The sequence below is a fragment of the Bos taurus genome, chromosome 16 (genome assembly GCF_002263795.3).
Source record: "Bos taurus isolate L1 Dominette 01449 registration number 42190680 breed Hereford chromosome 16, ARS-UCD2.0, whole genome shotgun sequence".
Classification (NCBI taxonomy): Eukaryota; Metazoa; Chordata; class Mammalia; order Artiodactyla; family Bovidae; genus Bos; species Bos taurus.
In genome coordinates this window covers 32,628,351-32,656,261 of record NC_037343.1, presented here as the reverse complement: position 1 = coordinate 32,656,261, position 27,911 = coordinate 32,628,351, and the positions used below count along the sequence as shown (strand labels likewise).

Here is a 27,911-nt window from a genome sequence, read left to right as displayed (position 1 = left end):
TTGAATTTGTTATTTAAAAACCTTACCACAGAGAAAACTTCACGCCAAGAGTATTTCACCAATGAATTCTATATTTTTTTTTTAAAAATGCCACAATTTCTAAAATCTTTCAGAAAACTGAACAAGGAGGATACTTCCCGATTTATTCAGTGAGGCCAGCATTATGTGATACCACAACCAAGAATAACACATGATAAGGATATAAAACTGCAGACCAATATCTCTTATTAACAAAGATCTAAAACCTATGAACAAAGTGTTAGTAAACCAGATCTAAAAATATGTAAAAAGGAAAATGCATCATGACCAAGTGGGTTTAACTTAGGAATAAAAGAGTGACTTGCAATAGAAAATCAACCAACTTAATTCACCTTATTAGAAAATAATTTTAAAAACTCATATGATCATCTCAATAGGTACATATAAAATCATTTGACAAAATGTAGTATACACAATTGATTTTAAAAATCAGCAAATTAAGAATAAAAGAGAACTTCCTCAACCTAACACAGAACATTTATGAGAAACCTTAAGCTACCATTGTCCAATGGTAAAAGACTGTTATTTACTCTGCTCAGATTTGATGTAAGAATGCTGTTGCTGGTTAAACCTACCATTTGGTGTTCATTTTTTATTAACACCATTTGCTCCTTTGTTCCTTTCTCCCATTTCTTGCTTAAAATAAGGAGCAAGGTGCTAATGTTTGCCCACACTGTATCCATTCAACTTGGTACTGACAGTTCTAGCAGATGCAATGAGTTAAGAAATGAATGAAAGGAATCTGTATTGAAAAGGAGACTATCTTTATTCAAACACTTTTAGACATAGAAAAGATTATGAAATCTATTTTTTTTAAGTTACAGGGCTAATAAATGTGTTTACCAGGTTGCAGTATGTAAGATCAATATAAAAAAAATCAACTGCATATTTATATAGCAATTTAATTTTGTATATGAAAGATATAAACATATAAATGAACAATCATAAACTGAAAATTTTTAAAATACTGTTTAAATAGAATTTAAAATATTAATACTTAGGAATAAACCTGATAAAAGACACACAAATATATATACTTTAAAACTACAAATATTATTGAGTGAAGTAGAAGACATGTATAATGTATCATCGGTTGAAATGTATGAAAATGTATCTTGTTCATAGGTGGAAAAAATGCAATATTGTTACAATGAGAATTCTTGAGAAAAGCAGCACTTCAATTAAAATCCTATTGGCTTTCATAGAAATTAAGAAGCTGATTCTATCAGTATGGAACAAAAAAAAATCTGGAAATAAATGCCACTAAAAATGTAGATCTTGGTTGGAATGCGGAATATTTTAAAAGTTTTGAATTCTTCCTAAGTTTATCTACATGAACAGTATGAAAAGGCAAAAAGATAGGACACTGAAAGATGAACTCCCCAGGTTGGTAGGTGCCTAATATGCTACTGGAGATCAGTGGAGAAATAACTCCAAAAAGAATGAAGAGATGGAGCCAAAGCAAAAACAACACCCAGTTGTGGATATGACTGGTGATGGAAGTAAAGTTCAATGCTGTAAAGAGCAATATTGCAGAGGAACCTGGAATGTAGGTCCATGAATCAAGGCAAACTGGAAGTGGTCAAACAGGAGATGGCAAGAGTGAATGTTGACATTTTAGGAATCAGTGAACTAAAATGGACTGGAATGGGTGAATTTAACTCAGATGACCATTATATCTACTACTGTGGGCAAGAATCCCTTAGAAGAAATGGAGTAGCCATCATAGTCAACAAAAGAGTCCAAATGCAGTAATTGAATCCAATCTCAAAAAAGACAGAATGATCTCTGTTCGTTTCCAAGGCAAACCATTCGATATCACAGTAATCCAAGTCTATGCCCTGACCAATAATGCTGAAGAAGCTAAAGTTGAATGGTTCTATGAAGACCTACAAGACCTTCTAGAACTAACACCCAAAAAAAGATGTCCTTTTCATTATAGGGGACTGGAATGCAAAAGTAGGAGTCAAGAAATACCTGGACACATTTGGCACATTTGGCCTTGGAGTACAGAATAAACTAGGGCAAAAGCTAATAGAGTTTTACCAAAAGAATGCACTGGTCATAGCAAACACCCTCTTACAACAACACACAAGAAGACTCTACACATGGACATCACCAGATGGTCAATACTGAAATCAGATTGTTTATATCCTTTGCAGCCAAAGATGGAGAAGCTCTATACAGTCAGCAAAAATAAGACCGGGAGCTGACTGTGGTTCAGATCATGAACTCCTTATTGGCAAATTCAGACTTAAATTGAGAAAGTAGGGAAAACCACTAGATCATTCAGGTATGACCTAAATCAAATCCCTTATGATCATACAGTGGAAGTGACAAATAGATTCAAGGGACTAGATCTGATAGAGTGCCTGAAGAACTATGGATGGAGGTTCATGACATTCTACAGGAGCCAGCAATCAAGACCATCCCCAAGAAAAAGAAATGCAAAAATGCAAAATTGCTGTCTGAGGAGGGCTTACAAATACCTGTGAAAAGAGAAGTGAAAGGCATAGGAGAAAAGGAAAGATATACCCTTCTAAATTCAGAGTTCCAAAGAACAGCAAGGAGAAATAAGAAAGCCTTAGTGATAAATGCAAAGAAATGGAGGAAAACAATGGAATGGGAGAGACTAGACATCTCAAGAAAATTAGAGACACGAAGGGAACATTTCATGCAAAGGTGGGCACAATAAAGGACAGAAATGGTATGGACCTAACAGAAGCAGAAAATATTAAGAAGAGGTGGCAAGAATACACAGAAGAATTATACAAAAAAGATCTTCAGGACCCAGATAATCATGATGGTGTGATCATTCACCTAGAACCAGACATCCTAGAATGTGACATCAAGTGGGCCTTAGGAAGTATCACTACGAACAAAGCTAGTGGAGGTGATGGAATTTCAGTTGAGCTATTTCAAATCCTAAAAGATAATGCTGTGAAAGTGCTGCATGCAATATGCCAGCAAATTGGGAAAACTCAGCAGTGGCCATAGGACTGGAAAAGGTCAGTTTTCATTCCAATCCCAAAGAAAGGCAATGCCAAAGAATGCTTAAATTACTGCACAATTCGATTCATCTCAAACACTAGTAAAGTAATGCTCAAAATTCTCCAAGCCAGGCTTCAACAATACGTGAACTGTGAACTTTCAGATGTTCAAGCTGGTTTTAGAAAAGGCAGAGGAACCAAAGATCAAATTGCCAACATCCGCCGGATCATCAAAAAAGCAAGAGAGTTCCAGAAAAACATCTGTTTCTGCTTTATTGACTATGCCAAAGCCTTTAGAAACTGTAGAAAATTCTGAAAGAGATGGGACTACCAGACCACCTGACCTGCCTCTTGAGAAATCTGTGTGCAGGTCAGGAAGCAGCAGTTAGAACTGGACATGGAACAACAGACTGGTTCCAAATAGGAAAAGGAGTACGTCAAGGCTGTATATTGTCACCCTGTGTATTTCACTTATATGCAGAGTACATCATGTGAAATGCTGGACTGGAAGAAGCACAAGCTGGAATCAAGATTGCCGGGAGAAATATCAATAACTTCAGATATGCAGATGACACCACCCTTATGGCAGAAAGTGAAGAAGAACTAAAGAGCCTCTTGATGAAAGTGAAAGAGGAGAGTGAAAAAGTTGGCTTAAAGCTCCACATTCAGAAAACGAAGATCATGGCATCTGGTCCCAACACTTCATGGGAAATAGACGGGAAAACAATGGAAACAGTGAGAGACTTTATTTTCTTGGGCTCCAAAATCACTGCAGATATTGACTGCAGCCATGAAATTAAAAGACGCTTACTCCTTGGAAGGAAAGTTATGACCAACCTAGATAGCACATTGAAAAGCAGAGACATTACTTTGCCAACAAAGGTCCATCTAGTCAAGGCTATGGTTTTTCCAGTGGTCATGTATGGATGTGAGAGTTGGACTGTGAAGAAAGCTGAACGCTGAAAAATTAATGCTTTTGAAGTGTGGTGTTGGAGGAGACTCTTGAGAGTCCCTTGGACTGCAAGGAGATCCAACCAGTCCATTCTGAAGGAGATCAGCCCTGGGATTTCTTTGGAAGGAATGATGCTAAAGCTGAAACTCCAGTACTTTGGCCACCTCATGTGAAGAGTTGACTCATTGGAAAAGACTCTGATGCTGGGAGGGATTGGGGGCAGGAGGAGAAGGGGACAACAGAGGATGAGATGGTTGGATGGCATCGCCGACTCAATGGACATGAATTGGAGTAAACTCCAAGAGATGGTGAAGAACAGGGAAGCCTGGCATGCTGCTGTCCAGGGGGTCACAAAGAGTCAGACATGACTTAGCGACTGAACAGAACAGAACAGAAAGTGTCTTTATTTTTTGCCTTCATTTTCACCAAATATAGAATTGTATAATGATAGGTGGGTTTTGTTGTTTTTCGGGTGTTTTTAAAGCAATTTACAGACACTTGGTTATCTTATGGCTTTCATCATTTTTGTTAAGAAGTGAGCCATTATTCCAGTCATTGTTCTCAAGTATATAATGTGTCTTTTTTACTTGTTGCTCCTTTAGATCCTTCATTTTATCTTTGGTTTTCAGCATTTTTATTATGTGTTTATGTGTAATTTCCTTTGTATTTATCCTGTTTGAGGTTCAGTTGAGCTTCTTGGATTTCTGGGATTAGGTCTTTCATTAATTTTTGGATGTTCTTGAACATTATTTCTTCAAATACTTTTTCTGCACCAGTCTCTTTTTCCTCTTCTTCTAGGATTCCAGAAACATATATATGAGACTGTTTAATATGGGCAGATGTCCTGATTTTTTTTCTTTGTATTTCAGTTAGGATACATGCTATTAACCTGTCTTCAAATTCACTGCTCTTTCCTTCTTGCTATTCTCAGTTAACTCTTAAATCCATCTAGTAATTTCTTTATTCCTGGTATCATATCTTTAATTTCTAGCATTTCCATTCTGTTTTGTTTTTTTCTTCTTAATTTATTTTTGGCTGCGCTGGGTCTGAGTTGCTGCACGTGGGCTTTCTCTAGTTGCGGTGAGTAGGGGCTGCTCTCTAGTTGCAGAGCTCAGGCTTCTCACTGAAGTGGCTCTGTTGTTGCAGAGCGCAGCTCTAGGTATGTGGGCTTCAGTAGTTCCAGCACGCAGGCTCAGTAGTTGTGGCACACAGGCTTAGTTGCTCCGCAGCATGTGGGATCGTCCCGAGCCAGGGACAGGATCTGTGTGCCCTGCACTGGCAAGTGGATTCTTAACCACTGGACCACCAGGGAGGTGCCCTATTCTGGTCTTGTTTTTTTTTTTAATCATCTACATATCTTAACTGTAATTCCCCATCTCTGCATTCTTGCTTGTCTTTCCACTAGATTTTCAGTGTTTCATCACAGCAATTTTCTTTTTTGCTGTGCCTGGAGTCTCAGCACTGACGAGATCCCAGAGATCTTTTCATACTTTGTAACTGAGTCACTAGCTTTCCAAATCCTAAGAGAGCCATCTCTGCTGCCAAGCTTTTTTTTTTTTAATCACTGAGGATTTCTCTTTCCTTTCTCATCAGCCCCAGGATTTTCTTGCCTTGGGAGAATTCTCTCTCTCCTGCTTCCCTGCCCCTAATCCTTGCATGGAGACTGCTTTATACTCTCAGTGAAGTCCATGTTTATGTCAGAAGGAGAGCTTGTCTTGGTTCTCTTATCCCACTTCCTGTATACGGTAACTGAGCATCCAGAATGCTGACAGATTTCTCTCAGCTTTGTTGCCCTGGTGCCTGTCCCCTCCCTGTCTTCAGAAGGTTACTGCTTTATATTTGGGAGAGGCCATGAATGCATCAGAGGGATTGCTCCACTTTCCTGTCCTGCCCCAAGACCATGGCTTACTATACCCAAGCACTAAGTGAAGATCTATAGGAAAGAGTTTTGGGTAGGTATAATCTCATTACATGGCTGGGGCTCACTGGAGTTCCCATCTATCATGTTTATGACCAATTCCCCTTCCCATCCCTCTGCCAAGAATAGTGAGAATAGCTGTGAGTCTTTTCTATAAAGGGCTCATTTTGTTTCTAATCTATTTCCTTGTTGAGAATTGTTTCACACTCATTTTCAGCAACAGAAGTTCTAGGTTTTAAATTGAATCTTCATTTGGTAAAATGTCTTTTTACCCCAGATGATCTCTCTTTTTTTTTTTTTTTTTAGTTATCAGTTCGATTTCTTTCTACATACTGTTTGAGTATAGACCAAATATTTGCATATTAAATAAATGTACAAATTTATTTATTTTGGGAGACAAGATAGGCACAAAAGACTCTGTTGATTGCCATGGACATAGAACTTCCATTTTAAGTAAAAATCTTTAAGAATTAGAACCAGTTGGGGGAGGGGAGACAGAGGAAAGGGGATACCTGGCTCCCTAAATGAAATTACACCCACTGAATCTCAGACATAGCATCTCTGGGTGGTCTTCCCCTCTAACAGTGTCCATCAAAGGGTAGTACTGAATTGTCTCAGGTTTTAAGTTCTCTCTTCTCTTTAACAAAGGAAGTTGGAATTCCAAAAATAATGTTTGAAATATCCTTATTTCTTGACCTTAGTAAACATCAAAGTCTAAGGGACACTCTTGGTCAGATAGATAAATACATAAGAAAAGAGAAGGCTAATGCTCTTAATTTCTCTTTAAAAGAGAATTTAAATTAATTATTTCTATTGATAGAAAACGTATACAAAAGAATAAAATTACTGGAATAATTTATTTTTATACCTATGTGTAATATATTTCCATGTAACTTCTATGTCTGAAGTATTGTTCAGAAATACATTACAAATTAAACCTTTAGTAGTCACTGTGTTTTATTTTTAAATGTTGCAAAATAGAAGACAGGAACTGTTAGCACCCTCTCTAAAATCAAAGATATTCTAATTGTTTTCTGTTTTGTCACAGGATAAAGAAAGAAGAAGCAACATGGCAATCTGGACAGAAAATGAAGTTTATCTTGGATATGCTCGTCTTAAATTTGTTAAAATAGTAACTACTGAAAAACTGAAAGGACTTCTACATATGTCACCAACTGCTACTCTGACTATACATAATGTTGAGTATACAGGACACCCTTTGGAACTTGCCTTGTTATTAAATTACTGCATTATATGTAACACCTCCAAAACAATTTACCTAGTGATACACAATGAAGATACAGTACAGTGGGTATTCCAAGACTTTGCATTAAATGTCAGTATAGACACTTTTTTAATTCCATATTTCCTATATTCAGCAATGCCAGAATTATTACTATGGGACAAACATAGGATCTACTATTATTATCATAATTTCACAGATACTGGAGTTTTACAAACAACTACAGAATTTGGAAATCTATCAAGATTATCACAAAACAGCATTATTCATAATGTTCTTATGGGTAAGTTATCTTCAATCTGCAAAAATTATTCTAGATTTCGTAGACATCTTCCTTATGAAGATGTACAATTTTAATGTATTAAAATATGGTGTTTTTGATAAAGATGTTTAGATGTTTTACCATCTAAAAAATGGTTATCTTTAAAATTCTCTTAATGCTAACTAGGATCTCATAAAGGACTTCCCTGGTGGCTCAGACGGTAAAGAGTCTGCCTGCAATGCAGGCTACCCACTTTGATATTCTTGCCTGGAGAATTCCATATACAGAAGAGGCTGGTGGGCTACAGTCCATGGGGTCTGAAAGAGAGGGACACAACTGAGAGACTAACACTTTCACTTTTTTTCAGGATCTCATAAAGCAAAATGGCAAACTCAAGTTCTTTATTCAGAGGTTCATTTTGATCAATCAGCAAATACACATGCAACTTACATATGTGTCTTCAGTGTAGAAGGTGATGTGTGGTTGTAGTCACTTCCTAGGGCTTAGGGCTCCCATAACAAAAGTACCACAAACTGGCACAGACTTCAAGCCACAGGAATTTATTGTCTCGGTTCTAGAGGCTAGAACTCCACATTTAAAGTGTTGGCAGGGCCATACTCCCTCTGAAATCTGAAGGAATCTTTCCTAGCTTCTCTGACGTGCTGGCAAACCTTGCCATTCTTTCCTTGCAGCTGCAACATTCCAGTCACTGCCTGTGGTATCATATGGCATTCTTCCTGTCTTCATACACCATCCTGTTATAAGGACACCAGGGCCAACCGTAGCCCAGAATGATCTCATCTTAACTAATAACATCTGTTATGACTCTATTTCCAAATATAGTCATGTTCTGAAGCAGCATTTGGAGTTAGAAGTTCAACATAACTTTTTTGAGGGGACACAATTCAACGAAACTGAATTCTATAACAGGTGTTGTAGAGTTAAACCAATCTGTTTTCAAGTCCATAAAAGTATTATTTAACATTTCCAAACCTCAGTGTTCTAATCTAAAATATATTAATAGGACTGTTACGTTGACTAGATACGGGGTTGCATATAAAATGCTTAGAATAATAACTTGGCAAGTGGTAAGCCTTTAACTAATAGTAGTTATTCTTGGGCTTCCCGGGTGGCTCAGTGGTAAAGCACCCACCGGCCAATGCAGGAGACACGGGTTCTATCCCTAATCAGGAAGGATCCCACGTGCCTCGGAGCAACTAAGCCTGTCTGCACAACTATTGCACCTGTGCTCTAGAGCCTGGGAGCCGTAATTACTGAAGCCTGCATGCCTTAGAACCCATGCTCCACAACAAGAGTCTCCACATCAATACAATATTGTAAAGTAATTAGCCTCCAATTAAAATAAATTTAAATTAAAAAAAAAAGAAGCCCACACACCACAACTAGAGAGTAGCTCCTGCTCTCCACAACTAAAGAAAATTCAGCCCAGCAACGAGGACCCAGCACAGCCAAAAATAAATTAATTAAATTAAAAAGCATATTATTTATTCTTCATGTTATTATTCCTAAGGTAGTGTACTGAACATTATATGAAATGCAAAGAAATAGAAAGTTTGATCCTCAAGGAATCTAGTTAGGAGTTAAATTAACTGGGGTATTTAAAGTAAATATCACTGTTATTTGTAATTGATCTTTCTTGACCCTATATCACCCTTCAACTCACAGCCATTCAATTTTACTACTCCCATTTATAGCAAAACTCCAGGAAGAATTGCCTACTTTCACTTTTTCTCTTTCCTCTCATTGTCTCTTGAATCCACTCTAATCAAATTTTCTCAAAAACTGCCCTTGTCAGGGGTTTCGATGACTCCCAATTTGTTAATTCAGTGGCCAATTTCCAGCCATCTTTTGTGATCTGGCAGCAGCATTTGAAACAATTCAACATGGCCTTTTTCCTGAAACACCTTTTCCCAAAGACTTTTGGGGGTGTTTTTGACCTTCCTCCTACTTCACCAGCCTCAACCTCTTTTCCATTCTCATCTTCTTAATTCCTAAATGGAGAAGTACCTCTGAACTCTGTTTACATTCATTCTTTGCCCTCCAGCCATGATCCCTAGCCTGAAATCAAACTGCTATTTCTTACTACCTCGTGATACTTTCACTCAGATGACTAGTGGGCATCTCAGACTAACACATCCAAAACTGAATCCTTGAGTCCCTCACCCACACTGCAGCCTGCTTCTTCCCTTGTCGTCCCCTATCAAGTGAACAGCTCTTCTTTTCTTCCAGCCACAAACCTTGACCTCATCCTTGAATTCTCCCCTTTTACATCCCAAAGCAAGCCATTATCAAATCCTGTTGGCTATGTGTAAAAAGTATATCTAAAATCTAGCCTTTTTTCACCATTCCCACTCCAGTCCAAGCCCCTATCCTCTCTGGCCCATAAGTATAAGAGTTTTTTAAGTTGTCTCTCATCTTTTATCCGTGTGTCCCCATCATCAACCAGCTCAGGGTACACCTAGCAGCCAGAGTGAGCCTTTGAAAATATGTGCAAAATCACATTCCTCTGCTTAAAACCCTCATGTGGCTTCTTGTATCGCTCAGAATAAAATGTAAAGCCTTTAGCATAACCTGAAACACAGTATGAGATCTGGCCCTAGACTCTGATGCGGTCGCCTATCACTTGACTCTGTTCACTGTTACCTAGCCAGACTGGCCTCTTCGCTATTCCTTGGATATCTACCGCCAAGAATATTCTTCACTTTGATATCGACATAACTCTTCTACTTAATTCAGGCTTAAGTCCAAGTATTTTTTTATGTGTGACTTCTCTGGTAATGTCATAATATGATAGGACTTTCCAATTATTAGAAATATTGTCATATATTTTCTGTTAATAATTTAACTTTGGGAATTCCGTGGTGATCCAGTGGTTAAGAATCTGCCTTGCAATGCAGGGATACAGGTTCGATCCCTGGTTGGGAAACTGGGATCCCACATGCTGTGGAGCAACTGAACCCATGCACCACAACTAGAGAGTCCGTGCACTGCAACAGAAGATCCTCTGTGATTCAATGAAAATCCCATGTGCAACTAAGACCCGAGGCAGCCAAATAAATCCTAAAATAAAATTTTAAAATATTTTTAAAAATAGTTTAAAATTATAATTCTTATGTTTCAATCTTTAATTCATCTATAGTATTTGGTATGTTAGAAATCTAATTTTATTTCTTATTTTTCCTCTGAAACCTGGTATTGCCTTCAGATCAGTCTTCTATTAAGCAAAACTTGCCCCAGAGATCTGAAATGGCAATTTTAGTATATATTTATTCCTCAGGTTAAGTAAGTTAAGTTTTAGGCTATTCCCTCCCACTCATCTGTCTTCACAAGATCTATATTGTTGTGATCACTGCAGCTTTAATTACCTAACACACTAAGTGTGTGTGTTTAGTCACCAAGTGTGGGTGTCCGACTCTTTGTGACACTATGAACTGTAGCCCGCCAGGCTCCTCTGTTTATGAGATTTCTCAAGCAAGAATACTGGAGTGGGTTGCCATTTCCTTCTCCAGGGGATCTTCCCTACCCAGGGGTTGAATTCATATTCTTTGCATTGGCAGACGGATTCTTTACCACTAAGTCACCAGGAAAGCCCCTATCACACTATATAATTTACTTATTTTATGTTTATTGGTTGCCTTCCCTAAAGGAATGTAAGTTACAAAGGAAAAAAATCTTTTATTTTTTACTAATGTGTCCTCCCAACTACCTAGAGTTGTGTGTAGCTATAGTTGAGCATTCAATAAATATGTAATGAATAGATGATTGCATATTTGCCATACATTCCCAATCAGGAATGTTATATGTCTTCATTATTTTTATTTTCTTTAATTGGTCTATTAAATTCTTTCATCTCTTCTTCAGTCAGTTTTAGATGTTTGTATTTATTGGCAAAGACTTCACATTTTAATGTTTAAATTTCTTACATATCTGTATTTGTATTATCTTGCTCATTTATAATATTGTTTATGTCCCTACTTGCTGGTTTGCAAGATATTTATTATTTTTAGAGGTTTTTTGGGTTTTGTTTTCCTTTCCTTTGAAAAGAACTGTTTATCAACTCTACATCTTTTTTTTTATTTAATTCCTTAATTTCTGCTTTTATCATTAATGATTCTTTTATATAGAGTGTTATATAAAAATTATGCAAACTTTTATATGTGTTATTATTCTCATTATTTTAAAAAAAATTTCTAATTTTCATCTTCATGTTTAATCCAAAATTCACTTAAAAGTGTTTTAATGAGCAGTGTGATAGGAAAATAGGAGTATGTTGACACTTACTATAACATTCTGATTCTAAAAAACAGCATTTCTGATTTGAGTTTGATTAGAATATAATTTATGGCAATTTGTGAAAATGTCATTTAATTATTTAGATTCCAAATGTAAGGTCCAAAAGCCTAAAACACTCTGAATCTCCCTAACTCTTTTATTCACCTTTCTCCTTTCAACTAGTCCTTTCTAAGTGTTGTTTTTGAAAATTAAAGAAAGTATAATCCTGGGAGCTATACACAGAGTGTCGTATCTGAAAAGAAAGCTATGAAACCAACTAGTCCACCTGTTCATTTTATAGATTTGGTTATAGAATCAAAGAGGTTAAGAAGTGTACTCTTTATGAATGTCTATAACTTAGTTATAATACTCTATTAAGGGGAGAAAGTTGATTATTATTTATAGAGCAAACAATGGCACCCCACTCCAGTACTTTTGCCTAGAAAATCCCATGGACGGAGGAGCCTGGTGGGCTGCAGTCCATGGGGTCGCTAAGAGTCGGACATGACTGACTGACTTCACTTTCACTTTTCACTTTTATGCATTGGAGAAGGAAATGGCAACCCACTCCAGTGTTCTTGCCTGGAGAATCCCAGGGACGGCGGGGCCTGGTGGGCTGCAGTCTATGGGGTCTCACAGAGTCGGACATGACTGAAGCGACTTAGCAGCAGCAGCATAAAGCAAACCTGAAAAGGTGCTAGCTCCTTCACTACCACCTTTTCTTCATCCCAACTGCATTAGCCTACTATTGCCGCTGGGCTTCCTAAGGCGGCTCAGTGGTAAAAAGAACCTGCCTGCCAATGCAGGAGATGCCGGAGACACAGGTTCACTCCCTGGGCCAGGAAGGTCCCCTGAAGGAGGAAATGTCAACCCACTTCAGTATTCTTGCCTGGAAAACTCCATGGACAGAGGAGCCTGGCAAGCTAAAGTCCATGGGGTCACAAAGAGGTGGACACAACTGAGCGACGGAGCGTGCACACACTATGGCTGCCATAAAAAAATATCACAGACCAGGTGGCTTAAGCAATAGAATTTATTTTTTCACAATTCTGGAGGCTAGAAGTTCAAGATCAAGATGTCATCAAGGCTGGTTTCTGACCGGCTTAGAGACAGTGCCCACCTTCTCACTGTGTCCTCACATAGCCTTTTTTCTTTGTGCCGGCAGAAAGAGAAAGAGATCTCTGGTGTATCTTCCTCCCCTGATAAAGACATCAGTCATATTAGATTAGGGCCCCATCCTTCTGACCTCATTTAACCTTAATTACCTTGGTAGAGCCTCTACATTCAAATACAGTCACAATGAGAGTTGGGGCTTCAACACAGGCATTTTGAGGGGACATAATTTGGTCCATATCACAATACTTCCTGATAATACCATTCCTGTCATACTCACCCTCATTATTATTTAATGCACTAATTCAAGCTCTTTCTTGTATGTTAATGTGATTATAAAAGTCATACAGTGAATGCAAGAAGAAAGGTATGCAGAAAAAGAAAATGCTCTGCTATGAAGTGGGAGAGCAGCTCTCAAACATCATGTAAAGTCATGGGTTTGTGTCTGCACACCTTGATTTTCTCAAAGTATGTAAATATCATTATGAAAGAAATTATTTTGGTTAATAGTGCACTTAAGTAGGGGCTTCCCTGGTGACTCAGGTGGTAAAGAATCTACCTGCAATGTGGGAGACCCAGGTTCGATCCCTGGGCTATGAAGATCCCCTGGAGAAGGGAATGGCTACCCATTCCAACAGTCTTGCCTGGAGAATCCCATGGACAGAGGAGCCTGGTGGGCTACAGTCCACGTCAGCATGGATTTCTGTTAACTTAGAGTAACAAAAACTTTTCTCTTTTTTTTTCCAGATTATTATGGAAATATTGTGGTAAAAATGGAAAACAATGTAATGTTTTATTTCAAGATTAAAATCAAAGATGCAATAAAGCTACATTTATGGACAAATAGCACAGTAAAATCATTAATTTCTTTTAAACCATCTGGTAATATGTATCTCATATATGTTTTTGAAAATGGCGAAATATATCCAGAGGAATATCCCTTACAACTGGAAGCACAAAGTATAACTTTCAAGACAAAAGAAAAGTGCCCCTATATGGCATTTCATAATGATATTTTTCATTTTTCTTACCTTTTGGACAAGGGACAAAACCTGTCCCTTTGGGCTCAAATAGTCTATCCAGAAAATATTGGTCTATATATTGTTGTAGAATCATATGGCCCCAAAATATTAGAAATAAAAGATCAGATTCAATATGAAATTGCCTTAGGACATTGCAGTAAAACCACGGTAAGTTAATATTTTAAAATTCTTTGATTTTAATAAATGTAAAATTATAATTATATATATTATAAATGTTTATAATATTTATTATAACATTTTTCAAAAAATAAATTTATCTTCAAGTTTAGCTTTGAAATATTGAGAAATATGCATGTTTTTAATGAATAATGATATGATAACTCATTAACTTCTGAGTGACAATTTTTACTTTCAATATCCAGGGCCTCTTTGCCACTTAAAAGCACATTCCTATAGGACTCTTTCATTGTCAATTGTATTGTTCACTTCCTTTTTAAAAAAAAATAGTATGTGACTGTTTTGTGGAGTTCTATCTGCTGTCTATGGCACTGTAATACCACCATAAACATAATGCCTTCGAACAACAAGTTCTGTGAGGCAACAGTTTGGGTTATGAGTAGATGGGCAGTTCAGCTAGTTTCATCTTGGGTTTACTCATGAGGCTGTAGTCATCTGGTGGTTTGCCTGGGACAGGATAATGTAAGATGGCTTCATCTGTGTGTCAAATATTTGGTGCAAGCACAGACATGTTAGTATAGGAGGCCTCAGCTGGAGCACTTGGCTCTGTTCCACGTGTCCTCTATCCTCCAGGCTGGACTGAGCACAGTGTTCCAAAATGGTGAAAATGGAAGCCACAAGGCCTTTCAAGGCCAACATTTGGCCACAGCTGTATATGTCGAATCAATTCACAAGGCCTGCTCAGATGGGTGGCCCTCCAAATGCCCATACAAGCAAGGGGCTGGTGGGTGGAAAAGGGCCTTGCAATGGTGGCTCTGCCCTTTGTGCGCCACTCAACAATGGCACTTGCTCCTATGGTGACCCAGGCTTCTTCCCCTAGACTTTCCAGTTTGTGGAGCTCCTTACTCCAGGAGATGTTGCTTCACAGCAACAGCTGTCCCCTCCCTGGGTCTGCTCTCCAAACCCCACTTTCCAGCACCCAGCCCTGCTCTGTACCAGGAGACACACAACTCAGGCTGGAGTGTGCAGGGGAGCAGCACGGACCATGAGCACAGTTCTTTGTCCTGCCGTCCACAGACCAGTTGTTGTGTTCCCCTCGATCACGAAAGGTCCCCTTCTGTCCCAGTGGCTTTCCCTACTGGGAGGGTGCTTCTTTGAGTTGCAGGAACCTCTCCTCACCTTCAGCTCCCGACCAGGAGTGCTGGTCCCTTCCCATTTCCTCTTTTCTTTCTTTTTTTTCTTTCTTTTATCCTACCCAGTTGCATGGGAACCTTTATTGTCCTTTTAGGTGTCCAAGATCTTCCACTAGTATTCAGCAGGTGCTTTGTGAGAATTCCATTTGTAGATGTATTCTTGATGCACTTGTGCGGAGATGTGAATTCTACCTTCTCCTATTCTGCCATCTTGACTCCTCCTCCTCTTGGGTTAAATTTATTCCTGTGTACTTTATTCTTTCTGGTGCAACTGTGAATGGAATTATTTTGTTTTTTTAAGACTAATTTTTTTATTTTATCTTACTTTTTTGGCTGTGGTGAGTCTTCGTAGCTGCATGTGGGCATTCTCTAGTTGTGATGAGTGGGGGTTACTCTCTTGTACTCTCTGGTTGCTGTGAGTGGGCTTCTCATTGCTGTGGCTTCTCTTGTTGCGGAGCACAGGCTCTAGCAAGTGGGTTTCAGAAGTTGCAGTGCATGGGCTCAGTAGTTGTGGCTCGCAGGCTCTAGAATGCAAGTTCAGTAAAGCCATGGGCTTTAGTTGTTCTATAGCATGTGGGATCTTCCTGGACCAGGGATCAGACTTAGTGTCCCTGGCACTGCAAGTCCGATTCTTAACCACTGAACCATCAGGGAAGCCCTGGAATTATTTTCTTGATTTGTCTTTCTGACAGATCCTTATTAGTGTATAGAAATGCACCGATATTTATATATTGATCATGAATTCTGTACCTATATTGATTTGTCTTTTTGGTGGAGTCTTTAGGATTTCTTTACATATTGATATAATATCAAGTCATCTTCAAGTAGTGACAGTTTTATTTTTTCCTCTTTAATTTGGATGCCTTTTATTTGTTTTTCTTGCCTAATTACTCTAGCTAGAACTTGAATAAAAGTGGTGAGTCTTGGTCCAATCTTAGAGGAAAAGCTTTCAGCTTTTTGCCATTGAGTATGATGTTAGCTATGGGGTTATCATGTATCAGCTTTATAATGTTGAGGTTTGTTCCTCTATAAACACTTTGTTGAGAGTTTTTATCATAAATGGATGGTGAATATTGTCAAATGCTTTTTCTGCATCTATTGAGATAATCATATGATTTTTATCCTTCATTTTTTTAATGTGCTGTATCACATTGACTGATTTGTACATGTTGAACCATCTGTGCATTCCTGGAGTAAATCCTACTTCATCATGATATATAATCCTTTTAATGTATTGATGAATTTATTTTCCTAAATTTTGTTGAGACTTTTTGCATCTGTGTTCATCAGGAATATTGACCCGTGATATCCTTCTCTGGTGGTATCTTTATCTGGCTTTGGTATCAGAGTAATGCTGGCATTGTAAAATTAGTTCTGAAATGTTCCCTTCTCTATATTTATGGAAGATTTTGAAAAGGATAGGAATTGATTCTTCTATAAATATTGGTAGAATTTACTAGTGAAGCCATTTTGGTCATGGAGTTTTTTGGGGAGGTTTTTGGTTACTGATTCAATCTTCTCACTAGTAATTTGTCTATTTGGATTTTCTGCTTCTTAGTGATTCAGTCTTGTAGGTTACAGGTTTCTAGGAATTTATGCATTTCTTCTAGGTTTCCCAATTTTTTGGCATGTAATTGTTCATAGTAATCTGTTATGATCTTTTTATGTCATAAAAGTATCAGTTGTAATATCTTCTCTTTCATATCTGTTTTTATGTGTTTGAGTCCTCTCTCTTTTTCTCAGTGAGTCTAACTAAAGGTTTGTCAATATTGTTTATACTTTTAAAAAATCAACTCTTATTTTCATTGATCTTTTCTATTGTCATTTTGGTCTCCACTTATTTCTACTCTGACTTTCATTATTTCTTTCCTTCTACTGACCCTAGGCTTTGTTTACGCTTCTTTTTCTAATTCTTTGAGGTATTAAATTAGATTTTTTGCTAACAATTCTTATTTCTTGATGTAGGCCATTTATCACTAGGAGCTTTCCTCTTAGAACTGCTCTGGTGCGTTCCATAAATTTTGATATGTTGATATATCAAACATATGCCATGATATGTTGGCTTTCCATTTTCATTTGTCTCGGAAAATTTTATTTCTCCTTTGACCCATTGTTTGTTCAGCAAAATCTGTGAATTTTCCAGTTTTCTTCTTATAATTGATTTCTAGCTTCATATCATGTGGTCAGAAAAGATGCTGTATATGATTTAAATCTTCTTAAATTTATTAGGACTTGTTTTGTGGCCTACTATATAATCTATCTTGGAGAATATTCCATGTGCTTTGAAGAAGAATTCTTTTGCTTTTGGATGGAATGTTCTTGATATGTCTGTTAAGTCATTCTGGTATAAGATGTTGTTTAAAGCCAATGTTTCCTTATTGATTTTCCATCTGGATGATCTATCTATTGATTCAAGTTGGGAACTGAAGTTACCTGCTATTATTGTATTGCTATTTCTCATTTTTATGTGTATATTTGCTCTATATATTTAGGTGCTCCTATGTTAGATGCATAAGTATTATATCATTTTGGATTGATCTTTTATCATTATATAATGACCTCCTTTGTCTATATTATAGTCTTTCTTTTAAAGTATGTTTTGTCTGATAATTATGGCTATCCCATTTTTCTTTTGATTTCCATTTGCATAAAATATCTTTTTCTATCTCTTCAATTTCAATCTGTGTGTATTTTTACATATGATGTGTGTCTCTTATAAGCAGAATACAGATTTTTTTTTTTAATTCTAAGTGGCTTTGGTCATGTCCGATTCTTTGCATCCCTATGGACCACAGTCCTCCAGGCTCCTCTGTCCATGGGATTCTTCAGGCAAGAATATTGGAGTGCGTTGCAATACCCTCCTCCAGAGGATCTTCCCAACCCCAGGATCAAACCCATGTGTCTTATGTCTCCTGCAGTGGCAGGTGGGTTCTTTACCACGTGCCACCTGGGAAGCCCTCTGCATACAGATGGGTTGTTTCACCCATTTAGCCATTCTATGTCTTTTAATTAGTTATTGATACATATGTACTGCCATTTTGTTAACTGTTCCTAACTTTTTTGTAGTTCTTCTGTGTTCCTTTCATCTTTTCTGATCTCCTCCTTTCTGGTTTAACAACTTTTTTAGTGGTTTGCTTTAATTCATGTCTCTCTATCTTTTGTGTATCTCATTTAAGTTTTTGCTTTGTGGTTACTATGTGGCTTATGTACAAAAACATATTTATAATAGTCTATTTTAAGTTGATACAACTTACATTTCATAGTTGTATAGTCTAAAGCTATACAACTTTATAGTTGTATAAAGTTCAACTATATAGTCTAAAGCTATACATTTTTACACCCCTTCTTGTGTTTTACATTTTGATGTCACAAGTTACATCTTTTTCTCTTGTGTATCTATGAACAATTATAGCTATTTTTTACTACTTTTGTCTTTAACTTTCATATAGCTTTATATATGATTAATTACCACATTCACATATTAGACTGTTCTGAATTTTACTATATATTTACCTTTGCCAGTTGGGTTTATACTTTCGTATTTCCTGTTACTAATAGCACCCTTTCATTTCAACTTAAGAAGTCTCTTTAACATTTAAGTAAAGTTTAGTGATGATGAACTCCTTTGGATTTTGCTTGTCTGAAAAACTATATCTCCTTCAGTTCTGAAAGGCAGTTTTTTACTTTAAGCATTTTGAATATATCATACCACTCTCTTGCATCCTGCAAAGTTATTACTGAAAAATCTACTGGTAGTCTTATGGCGGTTCCCTTGTACACAAGATGCTTTTTAAACTTTCTCCTTGTCTTTAACTTTTGATATTTAATTATGATGTGTCTTGGTATGGGTCTTTTGGAATTTATCTTATTTGGAATTCTCTGGACTTTTTGGATCTGGATGTCTGTTTCCTCTCCCAAGTTAAGAAAGTTTTTTTTAGTCATTATTTCTTCAAACAGCTTTTAAGCCCCTTTCTCCCTCGCTTCTCCTTCTGGGACCCCTGTAATGCAAATGTTGGTCCACCTAATGTTCCATAAGTCCTTTAAGCTATCTTCACTTTGCTTTTTCCTGCTCTGATTTGGTGAGTTCTACTGCCATCTTTGAGTTCACTCATCCTTTCTTCCACTTCATCTATTCTGCTGTTGAACTCTTCTATTGTATGTATCAGTTTAGTTAATGTATTCTTCAGCTCTGTGACTTCTATTTGATACATTCTTATATTTTCAGTCTCTGTTGAAATTCTCACTTTGTTCATCCATTCCTCTTCTGAGCTCAGTGACCATTATTATGATTGTTATTTTGAACTCTATCAGATAAATTACTTGTTACTATTTTATTAAGGCTTTCTTAGGTGATGTTATCTTTTTCTTTCATTTAGAAATATTTCTGCTTCTTCATTTTCCTGTACTCTCTGTGTTAGTTTCTAAGCAGTAAATAAAACAGCTACTTCTTCTAGTCTAGAAGGAGGTGAACCTTACTATTCAACTCTGCTCAAGCTCTTGGTTGTCTCTCAAGCTTTTGTGATTGTCCAAGCCACCTACTTTATTCTTAGTGGCTCTCAGTATTTTAGGGTGTGCTAAGACCCGTCAGTCTTTCAAGGGGGTTGGGAGAGTATCTCAGTACCCAAATGCAAGTTGATTCAAAGCCAGACACTCAGGGGACAGATTTTAAACTGTGCAAATATACTGTTTTCAGGGAGTTGGCATTTCCATCTGCTACTTAAGTGCTGAGTCTCAGGCTGATAGCCAGTTGACAAATGTTTCTTTGTTTGCTGCCATCCCATCAAACCTGTAAGAACAAGCTCTGCTGGCCAACAGAGCCAGACTATTGAGGGATGTGTTCTCTGTTCTCTGAATGGCCAACACAACAGCTGGGGCACCAGATGTGTTAATAGCTACTTTCTCTGAGATACTGACAACCCGGAGTGGGGCAAAAGGAGAGTGCAATACTGGTGCACCTGTCAGCCTCACCAGTCTCTGGAGAGAATTGTAGTCAGTACCTAGATGTTTAATTAGAAGCCTGCCCCATAAGCCACATCTATGGAAATAAGCTAACAAGCCTCTTTCACAGAAAGGCTTAGGATGCATTTTAGTCTACTGTCTCTGCGCTGTTCCCTGGAAAGAACAGTCAGTTAAGAACTGTAATGTTTCTGCATACTGTGAAATAATAGAATCCCTTTCCCATTTAGCAAAGAACTTAATACCATGTTCAAGGCCAAGGACACAATGAAATTAATCCCAGGATTCCATCTTTGTGGGTTGGTGTCTTGACACCAGAACTGGGTGTATGAGAGAAATGAAAAGAAAAAAAGGAACTGAGATTTTACTGAGCTAGTAACTACAAGAAGTGAGATGCCACACCAGGTTAGCAGTACCTGTCTTTCAAGGTGTGGGTTCGAGGTCTGTGGAACCCCTAAACTAACTTACTAGCTTGTAACAACCCAAATTTCTTCCTTCTGTTCCCTCCATTCCAGTCCTAGAGGTGAATAGCTATTTCTTGTAGTCACTAGCTTTTAAGATTTTATTCTCTGCTTCCTGCACTTTTACTATGATGTGTCTAAATGTATGTTTCTTTATTTCTATCCTGTTGGAATTTACTGGGCCTCTTGAATCTCTCAGTCATTGTCTTCAGCAGGTATTTTGTCAAACACTATATGTGCCTCTTTATCTTTTTTTTCTGTTAACACTGATTAAAAATAGGTTAAATTTTCTCAATCTATCCCTTATGAGTTTTTAACTGTCTTCTTTATTTTCGTTCATTTTTGTCTCTGGCATACATTCTTATAATTTTTCTGATCTATCTTCCACCTCACTATTCCCCTTTTTGTCATGCCTAATCTGATGCCAAAATTATATACTATGTGTTTGATTGTTGTATTTTTAATTTTTAGAAGTTTTACTTGTTCTTTTTTAAGGCACACTTACAAATTTTATAGTTTTATCCTGTAGATATTTTCCAGCTTTGGTCATTTATTTCCAAAAAACTAGTAAACATGTCTTTTATAATCTGCATCTATTAGTTTCATATCTGAAGTATGAGCATGTGTATTTCACCTGTTTCTTCTCTCCATCATTGTTTATTCTGGTTATTACTCACACATGCCTTATTTTGGGGCGGGGGTTAGTTATTTTTGACTGTGGGCTATTCATTATACTTGAAAAAGTATTTGTAAGAATTCTCTGAAGTCTAGGAAGAATATGCTTTGATCTTGAGATGATCTGTGTTTGCCAGTGTCGGATATCTAAGGTACCACTGCTCTGAGACTTCTTCAAGTCCCCTGGATCATCAAGCAAACAATTCTAGGATATAAAGCCATGCAAGTACCTGCTCATAGCCACAAATTATTAGGACAATTATTTTTTCTTGCTTTTTCTGATCGCTCAGTGACTGAAGTCACTGGATGGTTAAAGAGAAGGCAAATTTAATCTTAATTTACCCTTACCCAGAGAGTGTAGTCTTCTGATAACACAGGTTAATATAGAGAGAGTATCCAGTTTGATTCTCTATCTTGAATTATCTCTGTTCTAACTAAGTTGACAAATTCCTTTAGGAGAAAGTAGATTATGGGCTCTGGTGTTCTGCTTTACTCCTGGATTCTTAAGTCCCTCTTTTCAAGTATTTGAACTGACAATTCCTTACTTTTTTGTCAGTTACTTGATGCTTTTATGATAACTTTTTAAAAGGCCAATGATTTTATGGTTTTTGATTTGTCTCTTTTTAGGGGAATTTGTCCATATAACCTAGCCCACCACTAGTAGAAATGAAAGTTCCCTGATTATTCTTTAATCATTTATAATGAAATCATTTTTAAATAGATGATCACATTCACAAAGTGTATTTTTAAATAGTTCCATTGTGTGTATATTTTCAGTGTTTATAATTCAAAATAACATACATATATGTTGGTTGAGTTACAGACCCAACTTAAAGCATCATTTAAATGACAACTAGTAAGTAAAGTTTGGAGATTATGCTTCCATTTCACAAAAGATAACATTAAACTTTTTTTTTTTTTACAAGAAAGCACTTGAAATCTGAAAAGATTTATTTATTTATTTATTTTTATATTTGATTAAGTTTTTTTATTTCTTTTTAATTTTATTTTATTTTTAAACTTTACAATATTGTATTGGTTTTGCCAAATATTGAAATGAATCCGCTACAGATATACATGTGTTCCCCATCCTGAACCCTCCTCCCTCCTCCCTCCCCATACCATCCCTCTGGGTCGTCCCAGTGCACCAGCCCCAAGCATCTAGTATCGTGCATTGAACCTAGACTGGCGACTCTTTTCATACATGATATTATACATGTTTCAATGCCATTCTCCCAAATCATCCCACCCTCTCCCTCTCCCACAGAGTCCAAAAACTGTTCTATACATCAGTGTCTCTTTTGCTGTCTCGTATACAGGGTTATTGTTACCATCTTTCTAAATTCCATATATATGCGTTAGTATACTGTATTGGTGTTTTTCTTTCTGGCTTACTTCACTCTGTATAATAGGCTCCAGTTTCATCCACCTCGTTAGAACTGATTCAAATGTTTTCTTTTTAATGGCTGAGTAATACTCCATTGTGTATATGTACCACAGCTTTCTTATCCATTCATCTGCTGATGGACATCTAGGTTGCTTCCATGTCCTGGCTATTATAAACAGTGCTGTGATGAACATTGGGGTACACGTGTCTCTTTCAATTCTGGTTTCCTCAGTGTGTATGCCCAGCACAGTGGGATTGCTGGGTCATAAGGCAGTTCTATTTCCAGTTTTTTAAGGAATCTCCACACTGTTCTCCATAGTGGCTGTACTAGTTTGAATTCCCACCAACAGTGTAAGAGGGTTCCCTTTTCTCCACACCCTCTCCAGCATTTATTGCTTGTAGACTTTTGGATCGCAGCCATTCTGACTGGCGTGAAATGGTACCTCATAGTGGTTTTGATTTGCATTTCTCTAATAATGAGTGATGTTGAGCATCTTTTCATGTGTTTGTTAGCCATCTGTATGTCTTCTTTGGAGAAATGTCTATTTAGTTCTTTGGCCCATTTTTTGATTGGGTCATTTATTTTTCTGGAATTAAGCTGTAGGAGTTGCTTGTATAACATTAAACTTTTTAAATCTAATTACATCCAAGAAAATCCTTGTAAAATAATTTTTATGATTATATATGAAGAAAAATGTGGCATACAGAAGAATACAGGTGCAAATTTGACAATTAGTTCCTTTCTTTGAACATGAAACTAGATTTTTCTCTTTTTTGCTCTATATTTTTTTAAGTTTTTAATGGTGTACATCCAGTTAACAATGTTGTTAGTTGTTAACTGTCTACCTGATAGTTTCAGGTGGACAGCAAAGGGACTCAGTCATACATACACATGCATCCATTCTCCCCAGACTCCCCTCCCATCCAGGCTGCCACATAACACTGAGCAGAGTTCCCTGTGCTGTATACAGCAGGACCCTGTTGGTTCTTCATTTTATATATAGCAGTGTATACATGTCCACCCCAAACTCCCTAGTAATCCATTTTCCCCATTCTTCCCCTCTGGCAACCATAGGTTCATTCTCTAAGTCTGTGAGTCTCTTTCTGTTTTGTAAAGAAGTTCATTTATATCATTTCTTCTTAGATTCTGCATATAAGGGATGTCATATGATATTTCTCCTCCTCTGTCAGATTTACTTCACTAAGCACGACAATCTCTAGGTCCATCCGTGTTGCTGCAAATACATTATTTTATTCTTCTCAACGGCTGAGTAATATCCCATTGCATATATGTACCACATCTTCTTTATCTGCTCCTCTGTTGATGGAAATTTAGGTTGCTTCCATGTCTTGACTATTGTAAATAGTGCTGCAATGAACATTAGAATGCATGTATTCTTTCAGACCATGTTTTTCTCCAGAGATATGCCCAGGAGTAGAATTGCAGGGTCATCTGGTAGCTCTATTTTTAATTTTTTAAGGAACCTTCACACTGTTCTCCATAGTGGCTATACCAATTTACATTCCTACCAACAATGAGGGTTCTCTTCTCTCTACACCTTCTCCAGCATTTATTGTGGATTTTTTGATGAGAACCACTTTGGTGTGAGGCGATATCTCATTGAAGTGATTTATTTTTAGTGTGATTACTTTCATAGCGTCAACTTTATCATAAAAGATTGCATATTTTATGTCGTTCAACTTAGTATCCAGCATACAAGTAAATAAACTTTGTTTAAGAAATAGGATTTTTCACTAAGGTTTTTTCAATATTTATTTATTTGGCTGCACCAGGTCTTAGTTGCAGCATACGGGATCTACTAGCTGCAGGGATCAAACCCAGGCCCCCTGCATTAGGAGTGCGAGGTCTTAGCCACTGGACCACCAAGAAGTCCCTCACTAAGATTGTTTTACAGACACAGTCTGTTATCACAACAGATTAACCAAAACCAAACTGACCTCTCTGAAGATATATATAGATAGATAGATAGAGGACAAAGAACTATCAGAAACTAATTTAAGGATGTAGAAATTATAGCTTCTATACTTCAAAAATGTGAAATTTATAATTTTCTGCCTTTGTTATCATATACGTTCTGTAAGTGGCTTTACCCTGAGATGATAGCAACCATATAGGATACTGAAAACTGAGATGAAACATGGTTCAGAGAGAAGAAAATATGCAAAAGGCAAACGGACATTTTTAAAAATTACTCAAAAACAACAGAGGAAAGATCAAGCAAATAACTCCCCATAGTCTTGAAAACTATAGACAATATGATTTCTGTAATCATTTAAAAACCTCAAAGAAGAATTTAAAAGGTCCAGAGACAGGTTATTAGAAAACAGAAGAAAGTGAAAGCTTGCTATGCTGATATAAATGAAAAATAAAAATAAGAACATTCCAACAATAAAAGCTAAATGAGAGAGAAACAATGTAAATAAAAGAGCTATAATAATATAAAAAGTACAGTAGAGGAATATAACAAGGAAAATCGAATATCTACATAATTGGAGTTTCTGAGATAGACAACAAATTAGAAAAATGCTAAATATTATTTTTTTACCTAGAGAAAGATTTAAATCTGTCTTGAAAGTATCCATTGTCCCCATTCCCAATTTTCCTGCTTTACATAAACTTTTTTATTTTCTTTTTCAGACAATAACATTTTCTCAGAATATAAATTATGAGGCAGTGGATGATTATTTCAAGTTGCAGTAAGTATGGCTTTTAAAAGAGTCTACTCAATATTAAATATGCTGTTCAGGTTATTGATTTGTACATATTGTTTTATTTAAATGGTCTCATATCCTTTTAAATGTCCAGATTTCAAATTCTTTTAGATATCTCAAAAGACGCAAGATTAGTATTCTATAGAAAAAATGTAAAATACTCCTTGAGTTTAACGGAAACATGACCCATCTGAAGGTGCTATTCATCCAACTGAAGGTACAAAAAAAAAACAGGCAATTTCTTAGTTCAATATTTTTGAGCATCTTTTATCATTCATTCCCATCCCAAAGTCTTTATATACTATGCTTAAGCAAAAACTAGAACTCTAATGGGATTCTCCAAGCAAGAGTGCTGGAGTGGGTTGCCATTTTCCTTCTCCAAGGGATCTTCCGAACCCAGGGATCGAACCCGGGTCTCCCATATTCCAGGCAGACGCTTTAACCTCTGACCCACCAGGGAAGCCCCATTAATTATGACTAGAGTCAGATAAATTTCTGAATCTTGGAATAAGGTAGCACCGTTAACCACTTAATTCCTGGAGGAAGGCAACCAACATGGTATTGTATTTTAAGGCATTAGGTTATCATTATGTCCTGACTGAATATATTTTCTGGAAAAGTGGCATTGTTCTAGGAAAAAGTCAATTTTTCTTTAGTTTGCAGCTACTCCACCTGAGTTTGCATGCCTGCTCCATGCCAGGCACTCTAAGTGTTCAGAACACATGATGAACAAGAAATATGGAGTTACTGCTGTCATGAGATATATCTCCAGTGGGAGAAGACAAGCAGCAAGTAATCAAATAAATAAACAAGATGGCCCCAAACAATTCTAAGTGCTATTAAGAAAATAAAGCAGAAAGACACAGTAGAGTATCACCAGGAAGTATAGGAAGGAAATGCCACTTTAAACACAGTAGTCAAGAGAGGCTCAAAACACCCCTTTCCCTCTAACTCATCAACTTTTCTCTTGAGTTCCTTTGAGTATTTTTGGTTTTGTGGGTATTTATTCAGAATTCTGTTGCTGTACAATACACGTCAAATTGTCCAGGATTGTTGTTGTTTAGTTGCTAAGTGATGTCAGACTCTTTTACAACCTCATGGACTGTAGCTCGCCAGGTTCCTCTATCCACAGGATTCCCCAGGCAAGAATACTGGAGTGGGTTGCCACTTCCTTCTCCAGGGGATCTTCCTAACCTAGGAATCGAACCTGCATCTCCAGCATTGGCTGGCAGATTCTTTACCACTGAGCCACATGGGAGGTTACTTTGGGTATTTTTGTTTTTGTGGATATTTACTCAGAATTCTGTTGCTTCACAATACACATCAAATTGCCCAGGATACTTTAGGTCAGTCCAAGACCTGAGAAAAAAAAAATACCAAAAACTGTGAAATTGGTGGGAAAAAATCTACCTATAAGTAAAATTATGTAGAAAATTGAAGATGTAGTATTTACTTTAGTGTCCTTTTTACAGATCTATACTATATTACTGAATAGACCAAATCCAATAATCCATCAAATTGGGAGAGAAAGTCGTAACTGGCATAATTGTAAGATGCTTCCTGATTTCAAAGGTGTTAGAGATAAAAATGTATCGTAGAATTGATGAAATATCATATCAGTTCAGCTCAGTCCCTCAGTCATGTCCAACTCTTTGCAACCACATGGACTGCAGCATGCCAGGCTTCCCTGTCCATCACCAACTCCCAGAATCTGCTCAAACTCATTCGGTGATGAGTTCATCGATTCGATGATGCCATCCAACCATCTCACCCTCTGTAGCCCCCTTCTTTTCCTGCCTTTGGTCTTTCCCAGCATCAGGGTCTTTTCTAGTTAGTCATTTCTTTGCATCAGGTGGCCAAAGTATTGGAGCTTCAGCTTCAGATGATATATTGTATAGTGATTTAAAACATACAAAAATGTGCTATTTGTATCCTTACTTATTTAGCATATTATATATATATGAGAAATAGGAAAATACAATGAATACTGAAAGGAAGAGAACATTTGTCTGTGGTTAGTTTGTGTTTGTTTTATCCCAGTTTTTTCAATAAGTAAAAAACCTTAGCAGGGGCAGGAAATGAATAATACTTTCAAAACTTTTCTTCTGTAACTTTTGAGACCTCCTATTTTGCCTGAGCAGAAATGACCCATGTGCATTTCCTAATCTACAAAGGCATGATGTCTGATCTCCCTTTTGCTTCCAGTCAGATCATATTGTGCAGCATAATGAGGTTCAGAAAACTAATTTCATAACTTAGTATCTATTGTTCCAAAGGCATTATCAATGGGAGGAAATCTGTAGAGGCTAGAGAAGGAATCTATGGCTTGTTGTTATTGTTGTTTAGTCACTCAGTCGTGTCTGATTCTTACAACCCCATAGACTGTAGCCCACGAGGCTCCTCTGTCTATAGGATTTCCCAGGCAACAGTACTGGAGATAGATCTTCATACCCAGGGATCGAACCCACGTCTCCTGAGTCTCTTGCATTGGCAGGCAGATTCTTTACCACTGAGCCACCAGGGAAGCTATAGCTGT

At 37.1% G+C, this 27,911-nt stretch overlaps 1 protein-coding gene across 7 annotated transcripts in view; it reads left to right on the top strand.

Annotated features, from left to right (window-relative positions):
- The window catches only part of CATSPERE (catsper channel auxiliary subunit epsilon), a 157,061-nt gene that overhangs the window by 80,974 nt on the left and 48,176 nt on the right, over positions 1-27,911 (top strand). For all 7 annotated transcript variants that reach the window (XR_009490836.1, XR_009490835.1, XM_059875694.1 and 4 more), the window contains 3 exons: positions 6,948-7,425; positions 13,558-14,000; positions 25,302-25,360. Coding sequence is in view for 5 of the 7 variants with exons in the window: in XM_059875694.1 (XP_059731677.1) it covers positions 6,948-7,425; positions 13,558-14,000; positions 25,302-25,360 (980 nt within the window). In the remaining 2 variants the exon portion in view is untranslated. The remainder of the gene's footprint in view (positions 1-6,947; positions 7,426-13,557; positions 14,001-25,301; positions 25,361-27,911) is intronic.